The following is a 25,924-nucleotide window of genomic DNA, read 5'->3' as shown; positions in this document are numbered from 1 at the left end:
CTTCCAGGGTGTGCTGAAGGATTAGCAGGACTTCGCTGCTCCTGCCAGACATTTTCCGCAACTCACCCATAAGCAAACACACTGTATAAGCTACGTGACTCAAGGCAATGTCTGCTTGCGGTGAAATTTCTCAGCTGCCACTCATTGTTCCATAGGAAAAGAGCAGTCAGCATTCTTATCAATGCAGTCAGTAGCTTAGCGGGAGGATGAGTTTGGTGTGAAAGCTGAGATGTTCGTTAAGCTGCCGCCAGCTTAATGACATGTGGCATGTATAACGCTTTAAACCTGGGTAAATTTTCAACTAGGCTTTTGGGATTAAAAGGGAAGTGATGTCACTCTGATTTCCAAGACTGGGCCCAGACAGCCACGCCGGGTTGGACATGGCTTCAATGGTTCTGCAGGAAAGCTTAACGTGGGTATTGAGCATGACATGGTTAAGGTGGGATTGGTGACTCGAGTCACTTTTGTTGGAAAAATAGCGTGTGAGGGTGCGTGTGGTAACAGCTGTATCCTGTGGGGCTCAGAGCTTCGAAAATCCACCTAACACTCTTTTAATTGCTAATGATGACTCAAGACACATGATCAGTGGGGGCATCTTAAATAATAAAAACTAAAAGAAGGGACTTTACAATAGCATGTCATAAACCACAGACCTATTATGATTCCTCTTTTACAAGGCAGAGGGTATAGTCAAAAGGGAATTCCCAGAACCTCACAGTGGGAATCAGAGATGCATTGGGACTATGCAGCAGTGTTTAAGAGAAGGTTCTGCATATGGCTGATAAGATATAAGATCTGCAGGTCATACACCAAAATATTTGGCAACTTTAATTTTGACCTGGTAGTGGGTAGATGAAAAGTTAAGAAATCACTACAGTTATCATAATTCATCCAGAGGGGGACTTTCATGCCAATCCATCCAAAAGGTTATAAGACATTGTACTAAAAAATACATATACACACCACTCTCATGGTGGTGCTAGAGGAAGTCAGAGGATCACCAAAATCAGTAGGATACATCACCTGGGAATCATTAATGTCTGTACCAAATTTTGTGCCAATCCCTTTAGGATATGTTGAGATAGTTCACAGAATAGGTAAAAGTTTTTACCTGCCGGTGACGCTAAAGAAAAATGTCAGCAGATCATCGTGTCATTAGGATTCATCCTCTGGGAACAATGAATGTCTGTACAAAATTTCATGGCAATCGAACCAGTAGTTGCTGAGAAAATTCAGTCTAGACCAAAGTCACGATACTAGAGATTTAGTACTTAATACCGATACCTCAATACCCAATGGGATACCACTCTAAACAAGACAATAAATCCCATCTCCTTAAGCATACGATCCTTCATTAAAAACAGTCAGATTAAATTTAATTCATATTTTATTATTAGTCAGTGACGCTACACCTCGAACGCAAAGTAATAGTCTATGTGGGTTCATGAGTTTTTGTGGGCCAGCAAATATGGTGTATTACATATTTCTTCTCCATTGTTGTTGTGCAGCACTTGTACATGTAAGATATGACGGTTGGCCTTTGCGGGAGGCTATTTGTCCCGCCCCTCCACCAGTGTGATTGGAAGGCTAAACAGTGACAGTGACGAGTGCAGCACCAAAGTCAAAAATGTTTCAACTCTAAGCGACCAGAAAGAAAAAGCCAAAGGTAATGATGCTGGCGTTTGTTCTTTTCGTGCTGGTAGGTGTTCTTATTCTTTCTTTGTTATTTAACTGCAGACTAGAGCACTTGTAGGGTGTTTGTGCTGCCCTGTCAGGTCCAGAAGAATTGCAACCGCAGCACCTACTATACCTGTGGTGCTGGAGAAAAATGAGTACGATCACGTTTTTAGAATTGTGGCATCAACTTGGTACGAAAGTATCGGTTGTAGTGTCCTAGCAGTGACTTCGATAAGCCATGGAGGAATAGAAGGCCGTGACACACTATATCTTTCTTTCAATGCATGGACACACATTTTCCCCACAACTTCATTCTCATTCTACTAAAAAGCAACCTCTGTATGTGGTAGAATCAGTGGTGTAGTGGTATTTGATGAGGTGGGTGTACTGCTAGGTAGATAGGTAGGTTACCGATGATGAAGTGAGCATACTCTCCTATGCATTACAATGGCTTTTTAGCTGATAGGTAGGTATACTGTAACTGGATAGAAAAAGAAGTGGGTATACCCCGTATACCTGAGTATACCCTCCACTACACCACTGGGTAGAATACAACAGAAATGCAACAGATTGGCTACAGTTGGCAAATAGCACAAACCTAAGCACCATGTGGAAAAAAATCAAGCTCTGCACCATTTCCTCTCATTTCCCAGTGTGTCCCTCCCAGTGCTTCTCTGTGACTTTCCTAAACTGGTTCCCTTATTAAGAGCATTCTGGCCTCAGTGGAAATGACAGAGCAGCTCGGTTTCCTACGGCCTCGCTCCTAAAGGTTTATGCTCTTATTTAAGCCCACCTACAAGCTGAATGCTTCTGTCCACCATACATACTACTTACATTCAAGAGGCGAACAAAATCGTCTTAATTCTTAAATATATAAATACCATTAACTACAGCAACAAAAATGACTGGAGAGTTAAATGAGTTTTAACATACACCGAATATTTTCAGCTTCGCCCAATTTATTGCCGGGCTTTTAAGTTGGATTGCATTACTGTGGATAGTACAGGTGTAACTAATAAACTGGTAACTCTGTGTATATCAAAATAAAGTTGGTGTGGAGGATAAATATGGTCTTCTGAGATGTGATAAATTTATATTCCCACCACACACAGCTGTATGTAGCCAGTCAGCGAGTCTGAGGCAGGATCAAACAGCATGGGACGTTGCTTTAATGTTTTCGTATTGGTGCTGCTGCATTCACTATCAGCCCACAGGTACCTGGTAGGCTGGCCGACTGCGTGGATGTGTATGGGGGAGTGTGTGTGTGTCCACGCATGTGAATCACAAACAGTTCTTTTTGTTATGACAGGTCAATAAGCAAGACTATTGTTGTCCGTCATGTATCATATCCTTTCCTTTCCTCTGCCCTTTCTTCCTCCATTCTCTGCCCTCTCCCGGTGAAGCCCATCTAACCGACTGAAGCGTTTTCCCCAAGCAGACATGAAAAGCCATGGCTATTACAGCCAAGTCATGCTCAGTTTTATATTTAACAGTGCGGGTAAAGGCCGATGGTGTGGGGGGGGGGGGGGGGATGAGTGGTGGTTCGGGAGAAGTGGGGAGGGGCAGAGGGGACTTCAAAGCATGCTTTCAGAATGGGATTTTCAGCTTAAATCCACATAAGGAAAAAACTGTCATCACTGGGAGCCAGCATTATTTTTGTCTTCTAAGAGGAACGCTCGCCTCGGCCATTTCAACAATACAAACTATGCACAAAGATGTATGTACATGGCCGTGGGGGCCATAAAGCAGTCAAGGGAGCTTTAACTTCTGTATGTGTTCAACACTTGCTTCTATACAAATGCTGAGCGTACTGAATCGTGAGCAGCGAGGGTTTATGCTTGCTGGAATGGACATAAAGGCCAGTCTTTAAAATATGTACTGTGTTTGGAGACACAAAGAGAATCATGAAAGTATTCTGATATTTATCACACACAGAGGCTTTCAGGTGCTGTCAGGGTTTGCTAAGGGCTCTTACTGCGGTGTGTACCTCCTTGCTCTGTGCAAGCTGCAGGCCCTGATCATCGGCCAAGGTGCTATTCCTCCCAAAGCTTGACTTGAAAATCTACAGAGATAAAGAGAAGTGAGATCAGGTGACTAAGGAGTTAAAAGACAGCACTTTTGTCTATGCAACAATAAAAAAAATAAAAAAAAGAAACCTCTTGACAACTTACCGGAGACAAGGGAATGGGGTTTTCTCGCAAATACCTTGGGTTTTCAATCTGTAAGAGTAAATAGAAAAACTTTAGACCTCTCTTTTTCTCCTAACAAAGCCTTACCACTACCAGGATTTAACCTCCGCCCTCAGTGTGTCATAAACAATGCGGCGATCACATCAAAAGCATGGTGCTGTGGCTTGAGTCTCTTCCGTCAACTCTTGTCTGTTTAGAAAGACAGAATGCGTCGGGCTACTTCAAGGCATTGTGTGTGTGGCCCGCTCTGTTTCCGCTCTCAGCCCATCTTTGCTGTCCCAACACGGCCCTTTTGTCAACACTCAGGACCACTAATCTGTAAGCTATCCCCGGTCCGTTTACCGTCACATGGAGACAAATGTGTATACATCCTTGCCAAACACTGACACGGCATGTCCTTTGATTATAATGTGAAACACAAGAGATGGAGGGGGGGTGAACTGCTGAACTACCTGACTGCAAAAGCATCACAGTCCAAATGACTCTTACATCAATACAGCTCACAAACGGTGACACAAAAAAATCTGTGTTGACAACCTGCTATTTTTCTTCCGCTGTTTGACGTTTGTTTGTGACCTCATTATTTTTTTTGTGAACTCGCACTATCATTACAGTGCTTCTCTCTCCTGCACTGAGGCTGTCTACAGGGGCTGCTAACTAGCGGCAAGATCACGGCCTTTCAAAGCAGTGGGGCTGACTGTGGAGATGACAGCAACGACGCCCAGTAAACAGTTCTGTTGCTAATCTCTTCAACATGGGGATGAAGGAGGAGAACAAGTAGGAAGAGACAGAGGAGGAGGAGGAAGAATGAGAGGATGGTAGAGTGGGACTTATTCAGCGATAAAAACAAAAAAAGGATTTAATGTTGCAAGGTGGCACAACCCACACAAAACTGATCTGGAATGAATAGAAGATGAGAGACGAGAACCTGAAAGAACCTCAAAGCTCAAGACTAAAATAGTTACATCTACTGTACGAGGATACAGTCACAATCTGTTGCTTCAGGGTGAGCCAGTGACAGGTGAAATGAAAGCAGCTCTGCCTCCTGACTTAGTCGTGATGCAGGTAAAAACAGGTCAGAAATTTTGTTGCTGACATACTACAAGCTCTCAGCAAAAGGATTCGGATTTACTACAATCAGATCTACTGTAAACTGTAATACATGCACATGCAGAGAGAGAGAGACACATGCAGTCGGTGTAGTCTGTGCAGAGCAGCATCAATGGTGCGTGCCACGATGTGTGATGAATTGCTACTTAAATTTGGCACTAGCTAAAAAAAAAAAATCCATATTTACCAAGTGATGAATCAATCAATATCCGTCTAAACTAGTGCCCAGGCTCAAAACAAGAATGGGATTTCTTTTTATACCCACAGACAGCCAGTCATCAGATTTGATTGAGCACGGCCCACAGGGCAAGGAAGACGTGTAGACTAAATGCTGTGGTGTAATGCTGGCACAGCGTGATACTAAACTTGGACTTGGTGCACACGTATATGCCTGTGTGCACACTCTCATCCTGCCTGCCCACACACATGCTCCTGTGCGCACATGTTTGTCCAGCCCCGCAGCTGGCACAGCGTCCTGTGTCATTGGAACCTGACGTGGATGGATGGACGGACGCAGAAGAGGAACAACACTCCACATCACAAGGCCTGGCTCTGCAGCCAAACAAACACAGGGTGATTGATGGCTTCCTAGTTTCAGACTAGCGTTGAGCAAGCCGTCAGCACACCCATTCAACCGCACACAATGGAGGGCCAAGTGGCAGGGACTAGACTACCCTTGAATTCTGTATGAAAAAAGTGGGCCAAGTTTTTACGCAATTTTCTCTTGTTTGCATGCTTTTTTTTTTAACTGCAGGTCAGTGTTTGCTGCACCTACTGTAACATTCAATTCCCATTAGAGATCTGACAAGATGCTGCAGCACATAAGCCGCAGACAAACTGAAAGATGAAACAGATGGTGGTCCAGCTGACTCAGGTTTTGTGTCTCTTAAAGGAACTCCTATCTCAGTCTGAAGCAATCTGCTGTCTACTGTCCAGTGTGGCCACCATGCTGACTACACAGACTTTATTACATTAGAGGTGAAATGAACAAACTGATACAGACTGCTTCAGAACATCTAAAGCACAGTTAAAGATGTTCTAGATAGAGTGACGCTTGGCTGTGCTGAAATTTCTGGGCGCTTTGAAGCAGTGCATCTATAAAACTTCTGTAAACTTGAAGGGGGTTTGTGTGTGTGTGTGTGTGTGTGTGTGTGTGTGTGTGTGTGTGTGTGTGAAGGAACATCTGTTGATTTGAAAGATGCAGGCTTGGGGGAGCGTTGCCAAGCAATGCCTCTTATCAGCGTCTCAACACAGACGAGTGCAGAGCGGAGCAGTGCACGGCTTCACGTCTGCTGATAGATTCCTCAGATTACCCGAGTATTGAAAGAGAGAGGGAGAGTAACGTGGAGAGAGTCTGAGAAAGGTAGATGGACAAACAGATGGAGGGAGAAAGTGCCAGAAAGCATGAAAGATACAATTGTAGAACAGAGAGGAACAGTTAATAGAAAGAGAAGAATAAACAGAAAGAGAGGGACTGTTCTGTAGAAAACATCACTGTGTGAGTAATGCGGGAGAGAGGACAGAAGCGACGAGCAAAAGAAAAAGAGAGTCTCTGGGTCATGCAGGTGAGGAGATAGGGAATAAATAAGGGAATAAAAGGCATGAGGGCAGAGTGCTTATCAAGCCCTGGCCTGGTGCACTCCAGACAGAGCAGATAAGAGAGGCGCACACATCTTCAAATGCTCAGTTTACACAACCCTTCTCCCACTCCTCATCCCACCCTCACGTCCTACCGGAGCGATGAGCTGCCTGAAGGAAGTGGTTTCAGGAGGACACAGGTGAAAGGGTTTTTACACCCTTTGTTTGGCAGTGTGCAGTGGGTCTTGGGTATCTTTAAAAAATTATGACACCACTATTAATACATGTATCCTAACCAATGGAGTACTTCATTCAATACCAATAATGACTCTACGACTTCACCACAGAGTGTATGGGTTGTAATGTTGGCTACTGCTGCCAGAGTGTAAGGTCTGCACCAGGGACAGTTGTGAGAATCCACCCAGCAACACAGTGACAGGGCTAACTGTTAGCATCACACGGCTAATGTTACGTAATGGTTATGAATGCATTTAACAACAGAGATGAGCCATTTCAGCATCGGTGTGAGTTTGCTGGGATGTTTAACAGCTCAGTGTTGAATGTTTGCCACTGCTGTTGTGGTAGCTCGTGCAGTAGACTGAATATAAAGATGGATGACGTGTCAGCTCCCCAAAAGTGAAGCCAAAACATGTCAATCGCGCCCTGCTAGCTGGCTGCAGGGACATCTAAACTAAACAATCAAAGTACACCTCATAAACAAGAGTTTGCTTTTAAGATATTTGATGATATAAAAAAGGGGGTCTGATATCATGATTGAGAGCTGTGTGTGCCAATTGGTGTACCCTCGATCAATGCCGCTGGTAGCGACTGGTCAGACAGAAGCATGGGCGGGAACTCGACAGAGATCGCTACTACACAGACTCTGGCTGCAAATGACATCAACAGCGCAAGACAGCAGCAGTCATAGCCAGGATATTTTGGCTTCATATTTGCACAGAGGGTGGAAGTCGAGACGTGTTGTCCATCTTAATTTAAAGTCCACGGCTCATGCTAACCGGACAAACGTTGAACTGACCTTTCACTGGGAAGAGAGAAGCTCCAGAGATGGCAGCAACAGAAAGTTTGCTGATGCTGTGGGGACTTGAAACGATCCGGGACATTTTGATGAAACTTGGCACTGGGTTATTTCTTTTAATACTTTTAAGACGAGTACCAATACCCAGCACTAGTGTGTAGGCAATACGGCTCAACATTATTTCACTATTGATTTAGATGTACTCGTGACCTCAGGCGATCAGATCCACTGTCACAGTGGATGAGCTGCAACAGTCTGACAGCTGCGTGTAACCAAGGAGCTTAAGGCATGCCCCTGGACTCACCCCCAGGTTCCAGCTGTTGAGACGAGCCTCCAGGTCACTGTCATCGGGAGACATAGCTTCCTTCAGCCCGCCATCCACCTGAGGAGGAAAAGGGGCAAGTGTAAGAATGCGTAAACAGCAGAAACAAAATGGAAATGAAGTGTTATAAATTAGGGGAGGGAATTGAAGTGGTTTCTCTGATTGGCAGTTTGGCCTGAGGAAGGGAAAAGCAGACAGTGATGGAGGTTATCATTTTGACACAATATAATTCCTCTCTTGGCAACAACAAAAGGGTTCTTTAAAAGCTTACAGATATACAGTACGCCCACATGTGTTCTCCTCCCATACCAACAGCTTTCTACTCCCTCGTTATCTCCGTCTCTCCACCCTTTGCTCCCTCACACTCCTCCCTCTCACATACAGCACTCCAGATGTTTGGCAGTTCCACATCATTTCCGTCACGCAGTAAATTCCACAAGAGGGGCACATGCAGCTAAACTGCCTGTCATCCTTGTTTTCCCCAGCCTTTTGTTACAACGGGCCTCCGGATTTGTTTTATACAGTATAATTCGAATGCTTCCAGGGGTTCTGTTGATTCAAGATCAGTTTACTCAAGTGGAGGTTGGGCAGCGAGGTTGAAATGGGGGGAAATATCTAATAAAGTTGAGAGAGCGATAGGGAAAGAAGAGATGTTGTTGAATTTGATTAGGATCTGGTGCAGTGTGGACCTTGGGTGTACCTCAGCGGAACTGCATTGACACAGAGAAATCGTTGAATGAATAGCTCAGGATTAAATGCCCCGTCTGATTAAAAAGGCATTAAGGTCCCAGAGCCTCACCCTCGAACAAACAGAGTAAACGTTTCATTTCAATATCTAGGAATGCTGAGTATGCGGGTCACTGGCTGTTCAAAGCAGCGTGTCACAGTCTCTGTATTGCGCTAGGAATTCAATGCATTGTGTTAAACACTGCTAAGTATGAATGGCCTCAAAGAGTTTTGGCCACAGGTGTGCTAGCAGTTGTGCAATAAACTGTACATTGGCTTCTGTCCATGAACATGTACAGGAGATCCATGGTAACTTGATGACACATTAAAAGCACAAAAAACATGTTTCTTAGTCAGCTTCCAACTGACTATCGATTCAGTGATCAACAACCCAATATCACTGATACAGAGTGAAAACACTGACCTATAACATCATCTCTAAGATAGTGCTTTATTTTGAAATTCCCATGGCACATTGTCACACAGTGCCAAGCAGATAATGGCAAGCAGCCAAGAAAAGGATGATGAGGTCATTTACTCCACTCTTGGGAATAAATCAGCAGTGTGAAAATATTTTAGATTTCTGAATAAAGACATGTCAACAGACAAAGCACATGCCGTGTGCCAACAATACCATTATGAAACAAAATAAACCTGGCCGGGCATCTCACTCTGCTAACTTCATGTTTTCGCTACAGCAACAATAGCTGCTTTGTTTCAACAGTGTTAGGCTAAAAAAAACATGTATACAAGCTTCAATTTAACCACGCTGTCCTGTCGCAGGACATATGCAGTGACTTAAACCAGTGGTGAGTAGGAAAAAGTATAAATAATACAAGTATTTTGTTAAGCTATGAGTAGAGGAAAAGTCCGCTAGCCTCTAAGCTAATTCATGGAATGTAAAAAGGCTTAAGCTAATAATGGACTGGGAATTTTTTTTTGCCTATTGTCTATTGTCAACCAAAACACTTGTTTTTTACTTTCAAGTCTACTGCCAGTGATGAGCACCTTGCTACGACCCTTGGTGTGCGTTACTTCCCTACATTATATACTGCCTTTGAACTTTGACATTTATTAATAAGCCAAATTTTATACTTTTTGAAAATGTTCTTGCTATTAAACCGTGTTTTATATGTGTTGGTGGAATAAATTTACAGTAAACTTTACTGCACTTAACTGGTCACAAATATTTACATTTATTTTTGTGGGGGTTTTTTTCTTTTATGGCCAAAAGCAAAAGAAACTGACTGTGTTAATGGGGCATATAATATAGTCTCATATCGATCTCAGGCCCCTGAAGTGGATCAAATTGAAATCGTACTGTGGCAGACTTTGTAATATCAGTAAATATTGTATTGTTGTCCATAAAATCAATAAAATATCCTATTGTGATGAAACTATTAATTTAAGGCCCCACCTCCAACAATGAGCAGTCCTACATATGACCACACAATTTTCTGCAAAAGCTAGAGTTACAGTTTTGATATTTTTAATTTGTGACGTGTTCTAACGAGGTTTGAAGAGTTGAGATCATTTGGGGGTCATCAGATCATCTGACTTTAAGAACTGTCCTGATAAGGATAAATATCCCCTGGAGAACTCAACCAAAATGCACTCAGTTGCCAATTTATTAGGTACACCTAGCTAACTTAAATGCAGTCTAACACGTCAGCCCGGCAGTAAATCCAGCCTCCATGAATTTTTTAATGATATGATTTAATTTAAATAGTTTTGTGATCATGTTTTAGGCTCTAGTTTCTGGTGCTGTTGCATTGTGTTCGGTTCTTCAATATTTTGTCCAGCCCACTTATATCAGTAAGGTTAAACAAAACACCTCTCAGTATAAAGCAATATAATTCAAAAGCACCACAAACTACCTCCTCTAAAAATGACTATGAAGTTGAATCAACACCTCTCTGACACAGTTTACACAAAACTGAACACTACAACCGTTGTAGAGGAAAGTTTCAGTTAGGTGCACCTAATAAATTGGCAGCTGAGTTTATATTGCTGTCAAATGTGTTGTGATTACAACCATGAGCTTCGTTTTTGTTGCTTGAAATGGCAACTTTTGAGTTCAGGGAATTTCCTCCGGCTTCATGGGGAAATGAGTTCAGGAATTTCCAAATTGGTCTACATTAAAGAAGAAAGCAAAACATTGCGGCTGTTATTTGTATTGGCACTGGCAGGTTTTGCTGATAATAGTTCAATGTGTCATCACAGCTTCCTATAAATCTGAAAAAACCCAACTTGTTGAATCTTAAGATAAGTATGGCGGGGAGTTCCAGAGGTGTTGGGTGAAAGTCTAAAACATGGCGATGAACTAACCATCCGGGCATCACGTCTGGGTGAGTGTTTAAGCGGACTGGACGACACTGGTCTTGATGGGGTTTTTTCCTCGTACAGCCTTCTCCTGGAAGACAAGAGAAAGAAACACAAGTGTGAGAGGTTAACCTACAGTACAGTGTGAGTGTGTGTGTGTGTGTGCGCACGTCTCTGGAGTCTGCCTTTGTCCCTCTGTTAGCATATGAATGTGCTTGCGTAGGCAGCCTGCCTCGCTATTTACACAGATCAACATCTGGCATTGGTTGCATGGTTTGTGGTCTGCATTTCATCCCATCTGAACAATAAACGTCTCTGCTGCTATACATCACTTTGTTTCCACGGACAGCCCACAGGGCACCAGTCTATGGCTTGTACAATCCTTTTATAATCATGCACCTCAATCATTGTCTCTCATCATGTCCATCACGGCTTAAACAAGCAGCTTAACAGGGAAACTGCTTATATTCATTGGCACACAAACACATGCACCCCTCATTCGCACTACGCTCTCTCTCTCGCACACACACACACACACACACACACAAAGGCATAGCTGAGCTCACTATCTCATTAAGCACAGGCGCATGAGGCACTAATGGCCCACTAATGCTAATTGAATGAAGATGTGAAAGGAGACGGGGAGATGTAGGACAACAATGAAGAAGAAAAAAAATCACTGTCATCTAATAGAGACATCAAATTGCATTCTAGAGGGCACTGTTTCGCACTTTCAACTTGGGGCCTATGGACACTCTTTTTCTCCCATGTAATTTTTTTTAGCATTCCTGGTATTGAGAATTTTGAACCTCATTTGTAACAGGCAGTGTTATCTCATGGAGGACAGCACTATGGCTGTGAGGTTTCTGGAAAGAATGTAGGAAAAATATCTGTGCAAGCAGAGTCACCTTTGCAATTTGTATCTTACATCACAAATCCCCTAACTTGGGGAACACACGTACAACACCAATGCAAATATTAATACTTCCTCCACCTCTGTTTGTTGACTGAGTAAATGTTACCACAGTTTATTTAAGTATTTCTCCTAGTAGCAATGTCACAGCACTAACTAAAGAGAGGAAGGCTGGCTAAATTATTGCTATGTTCCTGAAATGTCTGGTTCTTTACAGAATGATCTATTGTTGATTGACTCTGGGTGTTGGTTAAGATTACTGTGTTTGACAGTGATGTTATTTACCTGGTATAATATTTCTGTTAATGGACTACTGGTTGAATTTAACTTTTTGCTGCAAAAGCTTTTTAAAATTACATTAAGATTGTAAGTTTGTATCTAGTCTATTTCACATAAATGTGCTGATATTTTTAATAATACTTGTAACCACTTCAAGTGTGTGCGACAACTGCGGTGCAGTGTTTTGATGTTGTACATTTGGTCTCTGGGTTCTCTTGTAAAAGAGATTTTGATCTCAGTGACAGATCCTGGTTAAAGAAAGTTTAGTTAAACTAAACTAAAACTTATCTTCGTCACCTGATAAAAAAATTTACTGTCAGTGACTGTCAGTGTCAAAGTGATCTTGATAAACAGGATTTTGGGGCCTCATTACAGAAACGCCCTAAGTCTGAAATCCTATCTTATCTCAGTTTAGGATAGGACTTCTGGTATGACAGAAACTTATTTCCTAACTGCATGTAGGGAAAAACCCCTATCTTATTTTAGGATAGGAATTTAGCTGTTACAGACCTTAACTTGGGTATGTCTCATATTAGGAATACTAAGTTAGAATGGCATAGGCCCTGTCCTAAATTCAAAGTAACTTCATATAGGTTTCTTCTCCTCCACCGACACGATTAGCACCTGCAGCTCCTCACTGCTAAAACTGAATGCTCGTCTTGTTTTGTCCATGATAGTAAGCAAGCTAGGCAGTGATAAGAGAGAGCCGCTGAAATTATGGTTTGTCCACCTCGAGTAGCCTATCGGTACATTCTAGGCGTACAGTAGAGACACACATGACAGCACAAGTGCCGATGAATTGAATTTAAAGTAACAGTAAAGATTTGTTAAGTTAAAGTAGGAGGTCTGAGATAGGACATGACGCAGCCATGATTTAAGGAATTGCTTTTGTGATAAGAAGACAGGATTTTTAATATCTTTGAAACTTATGTTAAGAAAGCACAAGCAATTAGGATGTTTTCTGGAGTGTGCTGTGGCCTGACGCATTGCAAAATCCATTCATAAAGCTGCTCAGAGTTCTGGCGCCCTGTATATTAAAGGTGGAGTCAGCGATGCTGAAGAAAGATCGTTGATATTTAAACTCAACACCCGTACAAATACTACACCCCTCCTGTCAGTGCTCCTTCAGAAGCTCCGGTAATATCTCCGATGTTATTTACATTTCATTACTATCATGGTGTAGCTCTGTTCCTTGTGGGCGGGGACGTGGAAGAGGGAGATTAGCCGGCGTAGTGTTGAGTGGCTCGGTCCGGATCACAAAGCCAGGTTCTGTACATGAACAGTTGATGTCATGGGGAGGTATGATGTTCATTTACACACCAGGAAGTCTCTCAGTGTTAGTGATATGGCATGTGTTGTAAATAATGTGTCATAGATGCATTAATTGACCTAAGCACCATCACATGCTGATGCAGTCAGTTACAATGGAAGGGCAGCAATAACTAAGGCATACAGCATCTCTGAGAAACAGATGTCATTAACTCAGATTAACAAAAAAAGAACTATTATAGGAAAAGATCAATATAAGAAATGTAGTATATTGTATCACTAAGTTATAATAATTATAATTGAAACTTTAAAATAAAACCCTGCAGACTTCAGCTTTGTGCTCTCACTCCCTCCATACATACTGGGTTGTCTGTGCAGGCACACACAGACAGAAACATACTCGCGCACACACACACATACACACCTACATGCACATTCACAAACACATGCAGCCATGAAACTTGGATAAGGGGGCCAAGCTTTGCAATCTTGGGCCTCTAAGTCAACAGGTGGATGAGGATAATTGAATCAGATGTGTCTGGAGTCTGAGGCCCAGAGATCAAAGCAGTGGCAAGTATGGCTAGAGCTACACACACACACTCACATGCACATGTGCACACGCACAGAAGAAAATGAGAACACCATGTAGAGCCTCAGAAGCTGCAGCCTGGCTGATTAAAGCAGCCTGACATCCATACCCCAGCCTGACCTCCAGGTGCAGAGCCAGTGGGCCCGGGTCTCTGCCTCGGGCACCCTCAGGAAGGCAGTCTGACCTTGGGACACAAACACGCCTCTGCCCCTGCACTCTCTCCACCATAACGATACACCACCTGGAGGCAAGATCAGAGGAGACGCTGTGGCCTGTGAGCGACAGACGTGGAGCGTTTACACCAGCATCAATGCCTGACTGCTGCAACTGCAAGGACACTGTTATTGTCGCAGTTACCCAGAAAAAAAAGTGAGGAGGGAGAGGGGAAAGGGGGGTTAAAAGTTTTCATATGTGGATGAAAAGCATACACACATGGAAGACAGAAGTCAGAGGAAGAGAAAAACAAGAGAGAAAAATGAGGGGGAAAGGCCTTAAAGGGGGGCTGGTGAAAATGGAGAGTAGTGTAATACAAAGAGATAAAGTCAAAACTAAACTTTAGCAGTGAACCTGACGCCAGCAGTGCTGATTCCCAAGTTAAAACCCACACCCTCCATTTTCTCCCTTAGTGTACGTCTTTATCATTATCTGTCTCCTTTGAAAACAAGCTGACAGAGGAAGATGGAGAGGACATGTTGGCTAATCACCAAAGCTGTTTGGGATGATCTCCTGACCCTTGCTGACTGCATTTGCTTTCCCACAGCATTCCTCTGTCTGAATGAGCCCTATACACAAAGCAGTGGCTCTATCTTGTGGCTAAAATAGGAATAGCACAGCAATAGTGGAATGCATGCTGAAATGCGCTCAGGGCATTTTGGACTAATGAGGTTAGATGATGTATCTGTTAAACAACACCCACACACACACACACACACACACACACATGCACAGCACATCCACTTCTGTGGGAAACTGAAGTAACATCTCAAAACATCAGAGAATCATCCCAACTTTGCCTTCAGATCTCGAAAATTTGAATTGGACCATTTCACAAGCTAAAAGAAGCCCTGCCCATCACCTGACTAATGGCGAGCGAGACAGAGATCAAACGTTGCCACATCATAGGGAGTCAGACGAGTTCCTTCCATTTAATCTTATCTAAATGAGAGAGACACATAAAAGGACTCTTGGCCGGGCTAATTTTCTCCATCAGGACGTTAGCCTGTGATCTGAGCGTCTTTCATGGTCTTATCCCAATCAGACACTATGGTACTCAGCAGTCTGCGCCCCACAAAACCTCTCTATCTCTATCCAGGAAGGGCTGAGTCTTACTGAGCATAACCACGGTTTCAAATTGCATGTAATGTAAGCTATAGCGTCTGTAATGCAAAGAGATGCAGCCTTTAGTTCGTACAAATAGGTCAGTAAAGATGAAAGAATAAGTCACTGCTAGATAAAAATAAGTCTATAAGGCAACACAGCGTTCAACATCAAGGTTTTCTTTTTTTCCACATGCCCAGTCGGGCACGTGGGTCAGAAATCTACCTGCCAAAAATAAATTGTTACTTGTCCCATACAATTTTTTTTTATCAGCAATTATCAAATACAACAAAGACGAAAAACGACCCCATTTTATCTTCCCTGCTCTCAAACTTGCGGCAAATGGTGCATTAACGCAGACAACTGAAATGCTCATTTGTACTTCAGCTCATAAACCTTGTCTTTACCTGTGGCCATTTTACGTGAGTGCCCAATCGGTACTGTGCATGTGCAGCTCTGAACAAAGATGAAAAGGTAGGAAATGGCTCACTCCTTAGCTACCTCTATCATCAGCCCCGGAAAAAAAAAATGAGTTGAATCCTTTTTTGCTAGATTTACTAGCCCAATGTGGCATTTTACTTGACCCATTTAATCAGGGAGTTATTGCTGAGCCCTGCAACAGCAACTTATATTAAATCTAATTAACTGACCAACTATATTTATGAAAACAAACACTATTAATGAACTAAACAAAAGCAGTGTAACATAACAGTGTCCATTAACTCTTTAACACTCAAGGAGCAAGTGATTTAAGTATGTAGTAGTATAATATACTTCTTGAGTTAGATAATGCAAGTTAAAGTGTGACAAATATTTAAAGACAAGCCCTAATGATGAGTTTTTAAGGCTCAGATATTCTACAACCCCCGACAGTGAAATCTGAATTACATATGGCAGCAGAGGGCCTGTACTCTTTCTTACGCAGTGCCCTGGTGGATATTAAGCTCTCTTTACTACACTTACAGTGCTCTCTTTTTATTATGCTAATGAGCATATCAAGCCACTGGGCTCTGATTTGCCTTTCCTTGTTAATTGGAATGAAAAACCCTGAGCCATTACTAACATCACTTTGTCAAGCGCCTGAACTGCCTGCAGTCAGAGGAAATATCCTTGAGCAAACTAGGATGACTGATGATTTGGGGAGGCATGTTGAGAGAGCGTATACATGATTATGTGTATTTATGTGCTTTGTGCATGTGTATCTGAGTAACACATCAACTTTCACTCAAGATGTTTTAATCAAGCGGCACATTTCTAAACCCAAAGTACACATATTTATGTCTTAGGCATTTAGCTGATGCTCATATTGAAATAAAAATCTAACTGTTTAAGAAACAAGCTAATTAGCTACTCTGTGCTTTCCTCTCTCCTCTGTGGGGGTAAGACCTCAGGTTCAGCAACTGCGAAAGTGTAAAGACGAGAATAAGAGAAAGATGGATAGAGAATACGAGAGGTTCCTCATCCTCTCACGCTGTTTTGAAGTGCATCTCTTTGAAAAGTCAGAATGGACAACTCAAGCAGACTGATGCAAGAACTTGGCAATGTCTTTGGCTTTTCAGATAGCGCTGCTGAGCAAATGCGATGGGCGATCAGTCACGAAAGCCGTGTGTATCCAGCTTCACAGCCAAGTTCAATGTTTTGAGTCTGATAAAAGAGCATCAACACAGAGTGCTTGGATAAATATCTTATGCGTTATATGTAGCATCTTCTATATCTGACCAAATGTTTTTTTGTTGTTAAGTCACCAGCTGGAACAAGGGGAGAGCGCTCTTTTCAAGAACTCTATTTGTCTAGGAACATAAAACCAAACTAGAAGGCCCATATTTGACTTTCATCTGCAAAATCTGATGCATCTCAAAGGAGAGTGGTGTCAGAATCTCTTACTGCTATTTTTATAAGCAACTGAACTCTTCAAGAAATAAATGAGAGTACGTTACACTTGGAAAAGTTATATTGGCAATATACGGATAACTGACAGATAGTGTAATTTCATCTGGACCCATTGTTATGAGACAGCTGGCATCCGCTTTTGCTGTTAAAGGGGACTTCAGTCGGCGGGGTAGTTCCATACATTTAACTGATAAACCTGTGAATTACATTAATAATCACCAACGAAAATTTGTCTGTATTTACCTTCTCTTTGTCGGTTAGTCACGTTGGTCAAGTGACTTTTAAACATCAGTATCATTTAATTTATTTCCATTCAGGGTAGCAACGGCAGTTCAACACAGCCGAGCAGGCTCTGACCAGTACACAACACTGGTTAGGAGGAGGGTCGTGTGAAGGAGGGTTGGCAAACATGTGTTGACCCTTTCAGAAAGAGCCCAGACATGGATTAAACCCATGTCACTGTGTTGGTCTGGATGGAGTATAACTGACACTAAATATGGTGTGACCATTGACATACAATGCCTAGCTGATGTAAGAGGTCAGAGGAAAATAATGAATCAAGTCCATGTAGTCTGGGGCCGTTTAATGGTCGTTTTGGCAAGGAACCGGAACAAGGGCGAGAGAGACAGGATCCGGAATTTGATGGATGCGCCTTTCCGTCAAAATAAAAGCACCAAACTAATAAAAATGCGGTGAAACTTTTTAATTTAAAGAATATAATTTACAAGAAAAGCCCCAAACCATTAATTTAACCTTTTTCTTTTATTGTAATTCGATGGTGCGCCAGAATTTTAAGTTTTACTTTGGTGAACACTTTTACTTTGGTGAATTTGGTGAATTCCGGATCCGCTCTCTAGACCAGAACCAGAATCCAGACAAAATTCAGAGTGGATGGAAACCAGGCTCTTCCCCGGACGTGAAGAGCCTGGTGATGCAAGGCTAAGTCCATGTCTCACCACATCTCACAACTCGCTGGCCAAGACTGTGGCCAAGAAGAAGAAAATTAAGCTACTTTAGGCAGACAGCAAGCAGCACTGACCAACGCTACATCCAACAAATACAAGTATTAAAGCTTTATAGGTGTAATAGTATGGAAAACAATACACACATGCATAATAATGTAGTACCAATTTGAAGATCCATGTACACATCCAGCCATTGTGCTATACATTTAGCTCCTAGCAAGTTTTTTTTTTTGTCATTAACACACAGGTCCGAAAGATACACATGCACAAACAGGACCTATACATGCACAAAGTGGAGAGATGTGAGAGTGAGGGGGCTGCCTTGGTCAGGCGCCCCGAGCAGTTTTGTCCACGATAGTAACCAAGCTAGGTAATGATAAGAGAGAGCTGCTGAAATTATGGTTTGTCCATTTCGAGTAGCCTATCGGTACATTCAAGGCGTACAGTAGAGACAAACATGACACCACAAGTGCCGATGAATTGAATTTAAAGTAACAGTAAAGATTTGTTAAGTTAAAGTAGGAGGTCTGAGATAGGACATGACGCAGCCATGATTTAAGGAATTGCTTTTGTGATAAGAAGACAGGATTTTTAATATCTTTGAAACTTATGTTAAGAAAGTATGCATAATAATGTAGTACCAATTTGAAGATCCATGTACACATCCAGCCATTGTGCTATAAAATTAGCTCCTGGCAAGTTTTTTTGTTTAAATGTAACACACATTACATCATAAGGTTTTTTTTAAGCTATATGATTGTCATTGTTGTTTCATCTTTGGCGGTTTTTAAAGGTAAAGCTAATATGAGTTATCAGTGAAACAGTACCTGTGATGAGCTGCGATAGGTGTCGAACTGGTTCTGTCCTTGAGCAAACTGGCAGTCAGACTGTCATCAGCGTAGCCACCCAGCTCTCCTGTCACCCAGTCAGGCAGACCTGCATTGCTGTGCTCCACAGATCGACCAGTCAGTGGCTCGTCAAAGTAGATTGACTAGAAATGAAATTCAAAGATGGGAGGTGAAGTTTGGGTTAAGTCTCTGGGTAATTGAAATCCACAGCAATTATATTTAATGAATTGCAACTGCACTAGATTCAATTTTTTTGTAACTGACTTCGGGTATTATGTTTTTAAAAAAAGTCTATATGGTTAACTTTGAGAGCATTTTTGAAGTTCATGTTAGTACAAATGAAGGTGCTAAGTTATGTCACTGCTAGATGGCAATACAGCAATATTTATGGTTCCATGAAGCAGCCATTCTTACCATGTAGGTAGGGAGTGTCTTGAGACTGCCAGGCTCTGGTTTGCTGTTGAAAGGCCTCTCTAGAACCCCTCTTTTCAGCATGTGAAGGAGCAAACGAGCGTGCATGTTGCGGTTCTTACGACCTGTCAGACCTGATCCACATGTGGCCGGGTCACACAGCTTCTTTATCCATATGGCACATCGCTGGCGCTCTGAGGTCAGTGGAAGAAAGAGGGACAGGACAACAAAAGTAATTAAAAATATGAAAGTATTATCTAATCAGTTACTTTGTGGCAGTTGTCCAGCAGGGTTGGATATTAACTTTTTTGTCCATCTGCCACAGTGGCTAGTGGATCTGGAAATTTACCAGCCACTCAATAGATTACCATTGTTTTTTGGCTGGTCAGTGAAGCCAATCTAGCAGCACCTTACACTTTTTTTTAACCAGCACTTGGCTGGTGGCTGTTGCTTATTTCCAACCCTACTGTCTATTGATATTAATCTGCTACATCAGTGATGTTCAGACCATGTTTAGTGGAGTGATGAGAGGTGAAATATACTCTCACCTGTCTTGTTGGGATGTTTCAGGACATACGGCTTCATGTCCAGCAGGAAATGGTCAAACTCAGTGTCCAGCCTGTCCCATGAGTCCTCGCGTTTGCTCATGGTGTCTTGAGGAGGTAAATAAATGGATACAACGGTTAATAAGCAGTCAGTTTTTGGCTAGCGTCAACTGTGTTAGCTAGCTACACGGTGTTTTCTCGGATTAAAAACAGAGTGGGAATATAGCTAGTTAGAAGAAACGGGCACGGTAACATCGTGTCACCTATTGTAAACATAAAACAACATGACAACCACCTTGCTAACAGCTACAGTGTTTACAAACTAGCTAACCTGAGTACTTGCGGGAGGCATTAGCAAATAAGCTAAAGCAGACCCGAAAAGCGGGTGTTATTTTATTTACTCACTTCCGGAAACAGACAAACGACACGCTAAAGGGGGGCACTGTTCATGAAAATGTAAAATAAGGACTACAAAGCTACTCACTTTGAACACTTATTCCGCCGCTAAAAACGGTTCAAAACTCCAGCGTCCTCTCTTTACGCCACATCCGGTTTCCGTAGAGACGCAGCGTCTCCATGTTTCCATAGAAACTGCTTCTTCTTCGTTCTCCCAGTTTTGAACGGCGGTTGGTATACACAAAGTCGCATTACCGCCACATAGCCTACTGGATTTACCATAAAGTCTCAGAGTCATATATAACAAAAAAAAAACACCAAAGAAAGAAATTGTTAATTTATTTTAACTATTTTAATAGTTGAAACATAGTTAGAGAATATGTGATTTATAATAGTAGATTTACAGTTATAGAATAAGCATATAATATTGTTATATATGCTATTGACTGTTTTACAAACAAAGAAAAAATAAATATGATGGAGATGGGTTTGCCTTTTTTAAGGGCATATGGCAAATGGCCCTTTTTTTTCTTTTTTTTTTTTAATTTGATGACACTCTCTCTTTAAACACTGGCATACTTTCAAGGTGGCAATCACTCATTAAGGGCCCATTGTCTACATGGGCCCCCCACCTCACAGGCCCCAGTGCAACCCCCCTGCTTTATACCCTGTGGCATCACAAGTAACTCCCCCTTTTAATTAGGATTCAAAAACAGCAATCAAATTCTGCAAACACCTTAAAATAAGTGACCCCAACTCCTGCCATTACAAGGCTCTCCTTGCCAAGAGGAGATCATAGAGAGGAGTCCTCTCAGTCAGCTGGTCCAGAGGCTCACCTCCTCAAACAGCACAAGGCCTCAGAACAATCCTCACACAATTCAGCCCAACCGAATTAAAGCAAAAGAAAACTACATGAGCTACTGGACATCTACCACAAAAACCCAAAACAAACTCCAATGCTATTTGGCTCTAAACAGACAGTACGCAATGGCAAACTATCTGTCTGCTGTAACCAGTCAGAAACTGAGAGTCAGTGATCACAGCCTGGCTGTACAGACTGGCAGACACAGGCAGACCATTCTGCCTAGAGAAGACAGGCCGTGTCAGCTCTGTCCTCAGAGACAGGTGGAGACAGTGCAACATTTCCTGCTACAGTATAGCACATACAAACACATCAGAGTAAAGGGTTGTTTTTTTGTTTTTTTTACAAAAATTAAATGTAAACTCACTCTGTGACCAGACTAAAATGCAACATCTGCTTGGAGAAAACAGCGTCAGCATCATAGATGCACCTCAGAGACAACCAACACAACAACTTATAGTTCATCTCATCACAGATCACACTCTGCCTTTTCATCTACTCCTTCCCTTCATATTTTTTCTCCTTTGTAATAATACATTGTTGTTGTTTTTGGCAGATGTCTTTATTGAATTTTCCGTAACAAGGGAAAAAATACAAGAAGGGAGCAGAGGTAGGCCGGAAGTTTGCCCAATATTGCCTTATAGATAAAAATATACCAATGCTGTTGTCTGCGAGTGGTCAGTGCCGTAAGGAATGTCATGCCAATAAAGCTTATTGAATTGAAAAATTGAACTGAGTAGCTCATTTTTAGAAATATTATACTTTTATGGCAATGGAAATAACATTGGAATTCTTAATTTAGGTGGTTTTCCCCTTTAAATGTAGACAAGGTGGAATATTTGAGATAGTTGACTCTGTTGTCTTTCTATCTAGCTTAGTCAAAACCTGCAATTCAGCACAGGTCCACATGATGGCGCCAAACACCTTCAGTTGGTGGGATGATCAACGGCTGTAGGGGCATATCGCCTGGGTTCATCCCTCATTAAAACTCAAAATATTAATACTTTTTACAGACAATACCTAATAGTCTGATCTAGTACACAGAACATTAGTGAACGTGCATGCCGTGTTTAGGTACCCCAGATCCACTTCTTATAAACTCCAAACTGTGCGCTGACACTGAAATGAAATATTCCCACGGCACGTGAAGGCAGACTTGAGCGACGTCACTTTGAATGAAAAAGAAGCGCTCAGCTGTGGAGCAGGCAGAGGGGAGGCGTGCGGTGTGTCAGGAGCTTCTCCAGCAGAGACTGCACCTCTGACGAAGAAGAGGACCTCACAGAAAAATCGGTCGGGACAACACCAAGTTGTGGCTGTGTAGTTTTTGTTTTCTTTTAACCCCCCGTTATGGCTGACCATCTTTTACATTATAATGACTCAGCTGGGGTTGGGAACCGTTTCGCCCGCAAAGGTGCTTTGCGGCAGAAAAATGTGCATGAAGTGAAAAACCACAAATTTACTGCGAGGTTTTTCAAGCAGCCGACGTTCTGCAGCCATTGCACAGATTTCATATGGTAAGCATCCCGTCTGTAAACTGCCTCTCACTTTGGATAGATTTTAGTGGGAATGTTAACTGCAACTATAGTGTTTGTGGCTCTTCAGTAAGTTTTATATTTTAACATTAGCTTTGTGACAGTTTGCAGATACTTAAAATTTCATTTCTTTGTGCACTTGGACTTGGCTGAATGTTTGAGACAGATTTTATCAGCTCATTTTACAGATGTGGAACACAATACATCAGCCCTAATTGCATCTTCTCTTGCAGGGGATTTGGGAAACAAGGATTTCAATGCCAAGGTAATCCACTTGCATGTGTGTTTTTACAGGTATAAAGATCCTAGTGTAGCCTGTCAATCACCATTTGTCTGACCCAAGGGACACAGCTCAGCTCAATACATATCCTGCAAAGATTAACGGCCTGAGCGTCACACTCAAAGCAGAACAGTAGAGCACTCTTGCGCTTTATGAGCAGTTTGTCATCTTGTTCAAACATCCAATTTAAGTCTTACTCAGTCGGGCTTAACCTCAATTTAAACATCTGCAAGCATGTGAATCTATAAGCATATTGTAGGAGGTTGCAGATCTAGTCACAGGAAAGACCCTTACACAACAAATTGATTTAAAAAAAGTTTTATTTCATTTCTTCAAAGGGCACATTATTCTGCAAGCAAGAAAGCAGAGGTTAATATTTGCTGGACGTTACATGAAACATTAAGATTAATGGAAACAACTTACCTGCAGTTGGACACAGGAATATCCATGTTGGTTACCATTTGGTGCTGCAAGATAAGCCTTATTAGGCGTCATGTCAAACAAGCATTGAGAATTTTGAGAGAAGTTGGCATACCTTTGAGGGTTCTTTACACCTTTGGGAGCAGCTGGTTGACCCTTGACGCCCTGTGAGCGCACAGGCATTGGAGAGGGAAATTCTGGGGAGTACTTTGAGTGGCTCAAGAGACGTATGGCTCGCTGGTAGCCGTTTCTGGACTGGACGATATAGCTTGGAGGCGGGGGAGGAGGGACTGGTTCACTCACTCGCTGGGGAACCACAGCTTTTGGGGCATTGAATGCCTTTTGCCTAAGCTGAGAAATCCTATCACGTAGACGGAAGCCTGTTTTACCGAACCCGAGGTGCAGCCCAAATGGAAAGACTGGCTTGGTGCCTACATTAGTTGGGTAACGGGGGAATGAGGGTTCCCCTTGTGTGGAGGCAGATCCCCCGCTCATGTAATTAGCTTGGCTATACCCTCCTGCAGTGCTGGAAGAAGGCCCAGTGTTCTCAGATGGATATTGAAAGACTTCTTCGTAGACAAGATGAGGGTGACTGGAGCCAGAGGTGAAGTCCTGGTTTGGGTTTTCATACACACCATAACCACTGCTAACTGGCCCAGGCTTCCAAGAATCAAAACCAGGAGACTGTGCAGCCTGAGAGGGGGAGAACAGGGCAGGTGAAGTGGAGCCACCAGCTGGAGAGGCAGGCATGCGGTTTGCAGAGGCAACACTAAGTGACGTTGATTGAGGTTGGGCAGGGCCTGGCTGGGGCTTTGCTGGATGAGGTTGGACAGGGCCTGGCTGGGGGATTGCTGGATGAGGTTGGACAGGGCCTGGCTGGGGCTTTGCTGGATGAGGTTGGACAGGGCCTGGCTGGGGGATTGCTGGATGAGGTTGGACAGGGCCTGGCTGGGGCTTTGCTGGATCACTCAGCTGGTAGTTTGGGCTTAAAGGAAACACAAGTGGTTTTTCAGGGTTTTCCATGCCCCAGTCTCTTGTGCCACCATTAGTAAGCCTCTCCACCTCAGGAGCACTGGGTCTGTTGGGCAGGTTTTGCTGAGCTGAGGCTGAACCTGGCCATTGTGCATCTGAAGGTTTGCTGAAGCTTGTGTGCACAGGGAAAGACGGTTGGTTATTTGAAGGCTGCCAGTTACTCAGATCAGAGGTCAATGCTTCATCGTTTGCATCATCACCGATGTTATGAGGGTCATTCTTGTATGGATATCCATACCCTGTGAAATTAACAATAAAGATGAAACAAAGCATATTCTTGAGGCCTAATGTGGTAATTAAAAATAAAGTCATTACCTTTTAAAGTTGGTAATCCAGTGCTCCCGTCAAACAGCAAAAAACACATCCAGGAAACCCTGCACGAGAGGCCAATAGAGAACAAACATCTGATTGAGCTCTATTAAAGGGAATTGAAACAAAGTGCAAAGAAATGCTCGACATCAATAAAACATACCTCAAAAGGAGTCCAAGAGCCATGGCTGTGAACTGAAAAGCAGCGCCCTGTACTTCTCAGTAGCTATGGTTTGAGACAAGCAGCTCACTGGGACTAACAAGACTTGACAGTAACCTCTGGCCTTCTGTGTCTCCTATATATCCAGTTCTTTCTTGACAAAGCCCATCAGCAACAGCTGCTGACGGAGTAATTAGTGGCCAGATCATTAACAGGTGTGGCAGCTGGGCAACACCACCCCCTGTCAGTGTGACAGTCATCCTTGTAAACTCAGTGTGTGAGACACTGAAATGTTTTCTGATTTTTGCTCATGTAAAGAGCACTGAATAGCTTTATTTTTTTTAATTTGACCTATTTTGCGCATCTTAACAGTCAAAAGGTTGTAGCAGATTTTCATTTAATGCCCCTGCGTTGGACTCAAGGTGCCACACATGCCCTGAAATCAACACCCTGTTGCCACCATCTTTGCTAGTGTAACATTTCCCTCTAGACATGTGATACTGTGGCAGCCAAAGGGGAGAAAGGCAAAGGAAAGGCTGAGGAGTGAGGGAGACAAAGATGAAAGCAGAGTTATAATGGGGTTACTGAGGTCAAATTAAGATTAGATCACCAATAAGATGCTCATACACAAACTAATAACAAATTATGTAATGTAAAATAAATGATAAAAATATTGGATGGAGACTATTAAGCTGTGGAAGTGGTATGTATTATGTATAATGCCTATTTAAAGTTACATTCTGACTATTCTCCTTTATTTACATAAAGCACATAAATGCAGCAGCAACTGTATTTCCACACGCTTTGCATGTGACAAGATTACAGCGATTGAGTTTAAAGTATAACCTACCATACACTGTAAAAGGCATGATGATCAGTGTCAGGAGGGCCCAGACTGTAGAGCTGCTGTGCATTTAGAAGGTGGTAACCTCAGGTTTATACTGAGT

The 25,924-nt window shown here is 42.6% G+C and overlaps 3 protein-coding genes across 6 annotated transcripts in view; 1 reads left to right on the top strand and 2 right to left on the bottom strand.

The window, feature by feature from the left end:
- cep112 (centrosomal protein 112) overlaps positions 1 to 20,545 on the bottom strand; it is a 139,795-nt gene extending 119,250 nt beyond the window's left edge. The window contains exons 1-8 of one of the 3 annotated variants that reach the window (XM_050068624.1): positions 20,471 to 20,545; positions 19,990 to 20,094; positions 19,445 to 19,635; positions 19,010 to 19,173; positions 10,967 to 11,051; positions 7,895 to 7,972; positions 3,849 to 3,896; positions 3,653 to 3,739 (exon numbers count right to left, since the gene is read on the bottom strand). In XM_050068624.1, the coding sequence (XP_049924581.1) occupies positions 3,653 to 3,739; positions 3,849 to 3,896; positions 7,895 to 7,972; positions 10,967 to 11,051; positions 19,010 to 19,173; positions 19,445 to 19,635; positions 19,990 to 20,089 (753 nt within the window). In that variant the 5' untranslated portion in view covers positions 20,090 to 20,094; positions 20,471 to 20,545. The remainder of the gene's footprint in view (positions 1 to 3,652; positions 3,740 to 3,848; positions 3,897 to 7,894; positions 7,973 to 10,966; positions 11,052 to 19,009; positions 19,174 to 19,444; positions 19,636 to 19,989; positions 20,095 to 20,470) is intronic. The other 2 variants (XM_050068626.1, XM_050068627.1) reach the window with 2 other exon arrangements.
- Positions 20,546 to 22,454: 1,909 nt separating this feature from the next.
- Positions 22,455 to 25,924, top strand: part of prkcab (protein kinase C, alpha, b) — a 156,791-nt gene continuing 153,321 nt past the window's right edge. For both annotated transcript variants that reach the window (XM_050068636.1, XM_050068635.1), the window contains exons 1-2: positions 22,455 to 22,758; positions 23,010 to 23,041. In XM_050068636.1, coding sequence (XP_049924593.1) covers positions 22,592 to 22,758; positions 23,010 to 23,041 — 199 coding nt within the window. In that variant the 5' untranslated portion in view covers positions 22,455 to 22,591. The remainder of the gene's footprint in view (positions 22,759 to 23,009; positions 23,042 to 25,924) is intronic.
- LOC126405092 (uncharacterized) lies at positions 23,359 to 25,093 on the bottom strand. Its single transcript, XM_050068637.1, has 5 exons — positions 24,981 to 25,093; positions 24,824 to 24,882; positions 23,592 to 24,747; positions 23,480 to 23,523; positions 23,359 to 23,405 (listed from the first exon to the last, which is right to left on the bottom strand). The coding sequence occupies exons 1-4, from the start codon at positions 25,001 to 25,003 to the stop codon at positions 23,511 to 23,513; spliced, it is 1,251 nt and encodes a 416-aa protein (XP_049924594.1). The 5' UTR covers positions 25,004 to 25,093; the 3' UTR covers positions 23,359 to 23,405; positions 23,480 to 23,510.

The sequence above is a fragment of the Epinephelus moara genome, chromosome 18, assembly GCF_006386435.1.
Source record: "Epinephelus moara isolate mb chromosome 18, YSFRI_EMoa_1.0, whole genome shotgun sequence".
Lineage (NCBI taxonomy): Eukaryota > Metazoa > Chordata > Actinopteri > Perciformes > Serranidae > Epinephelus > Epinephelus moara.
The sequence above is the reverse complement of the archived record's forward strand: the minus strand, read 5'-3'. Positions and strand labels throughout refer to the sequence as shown.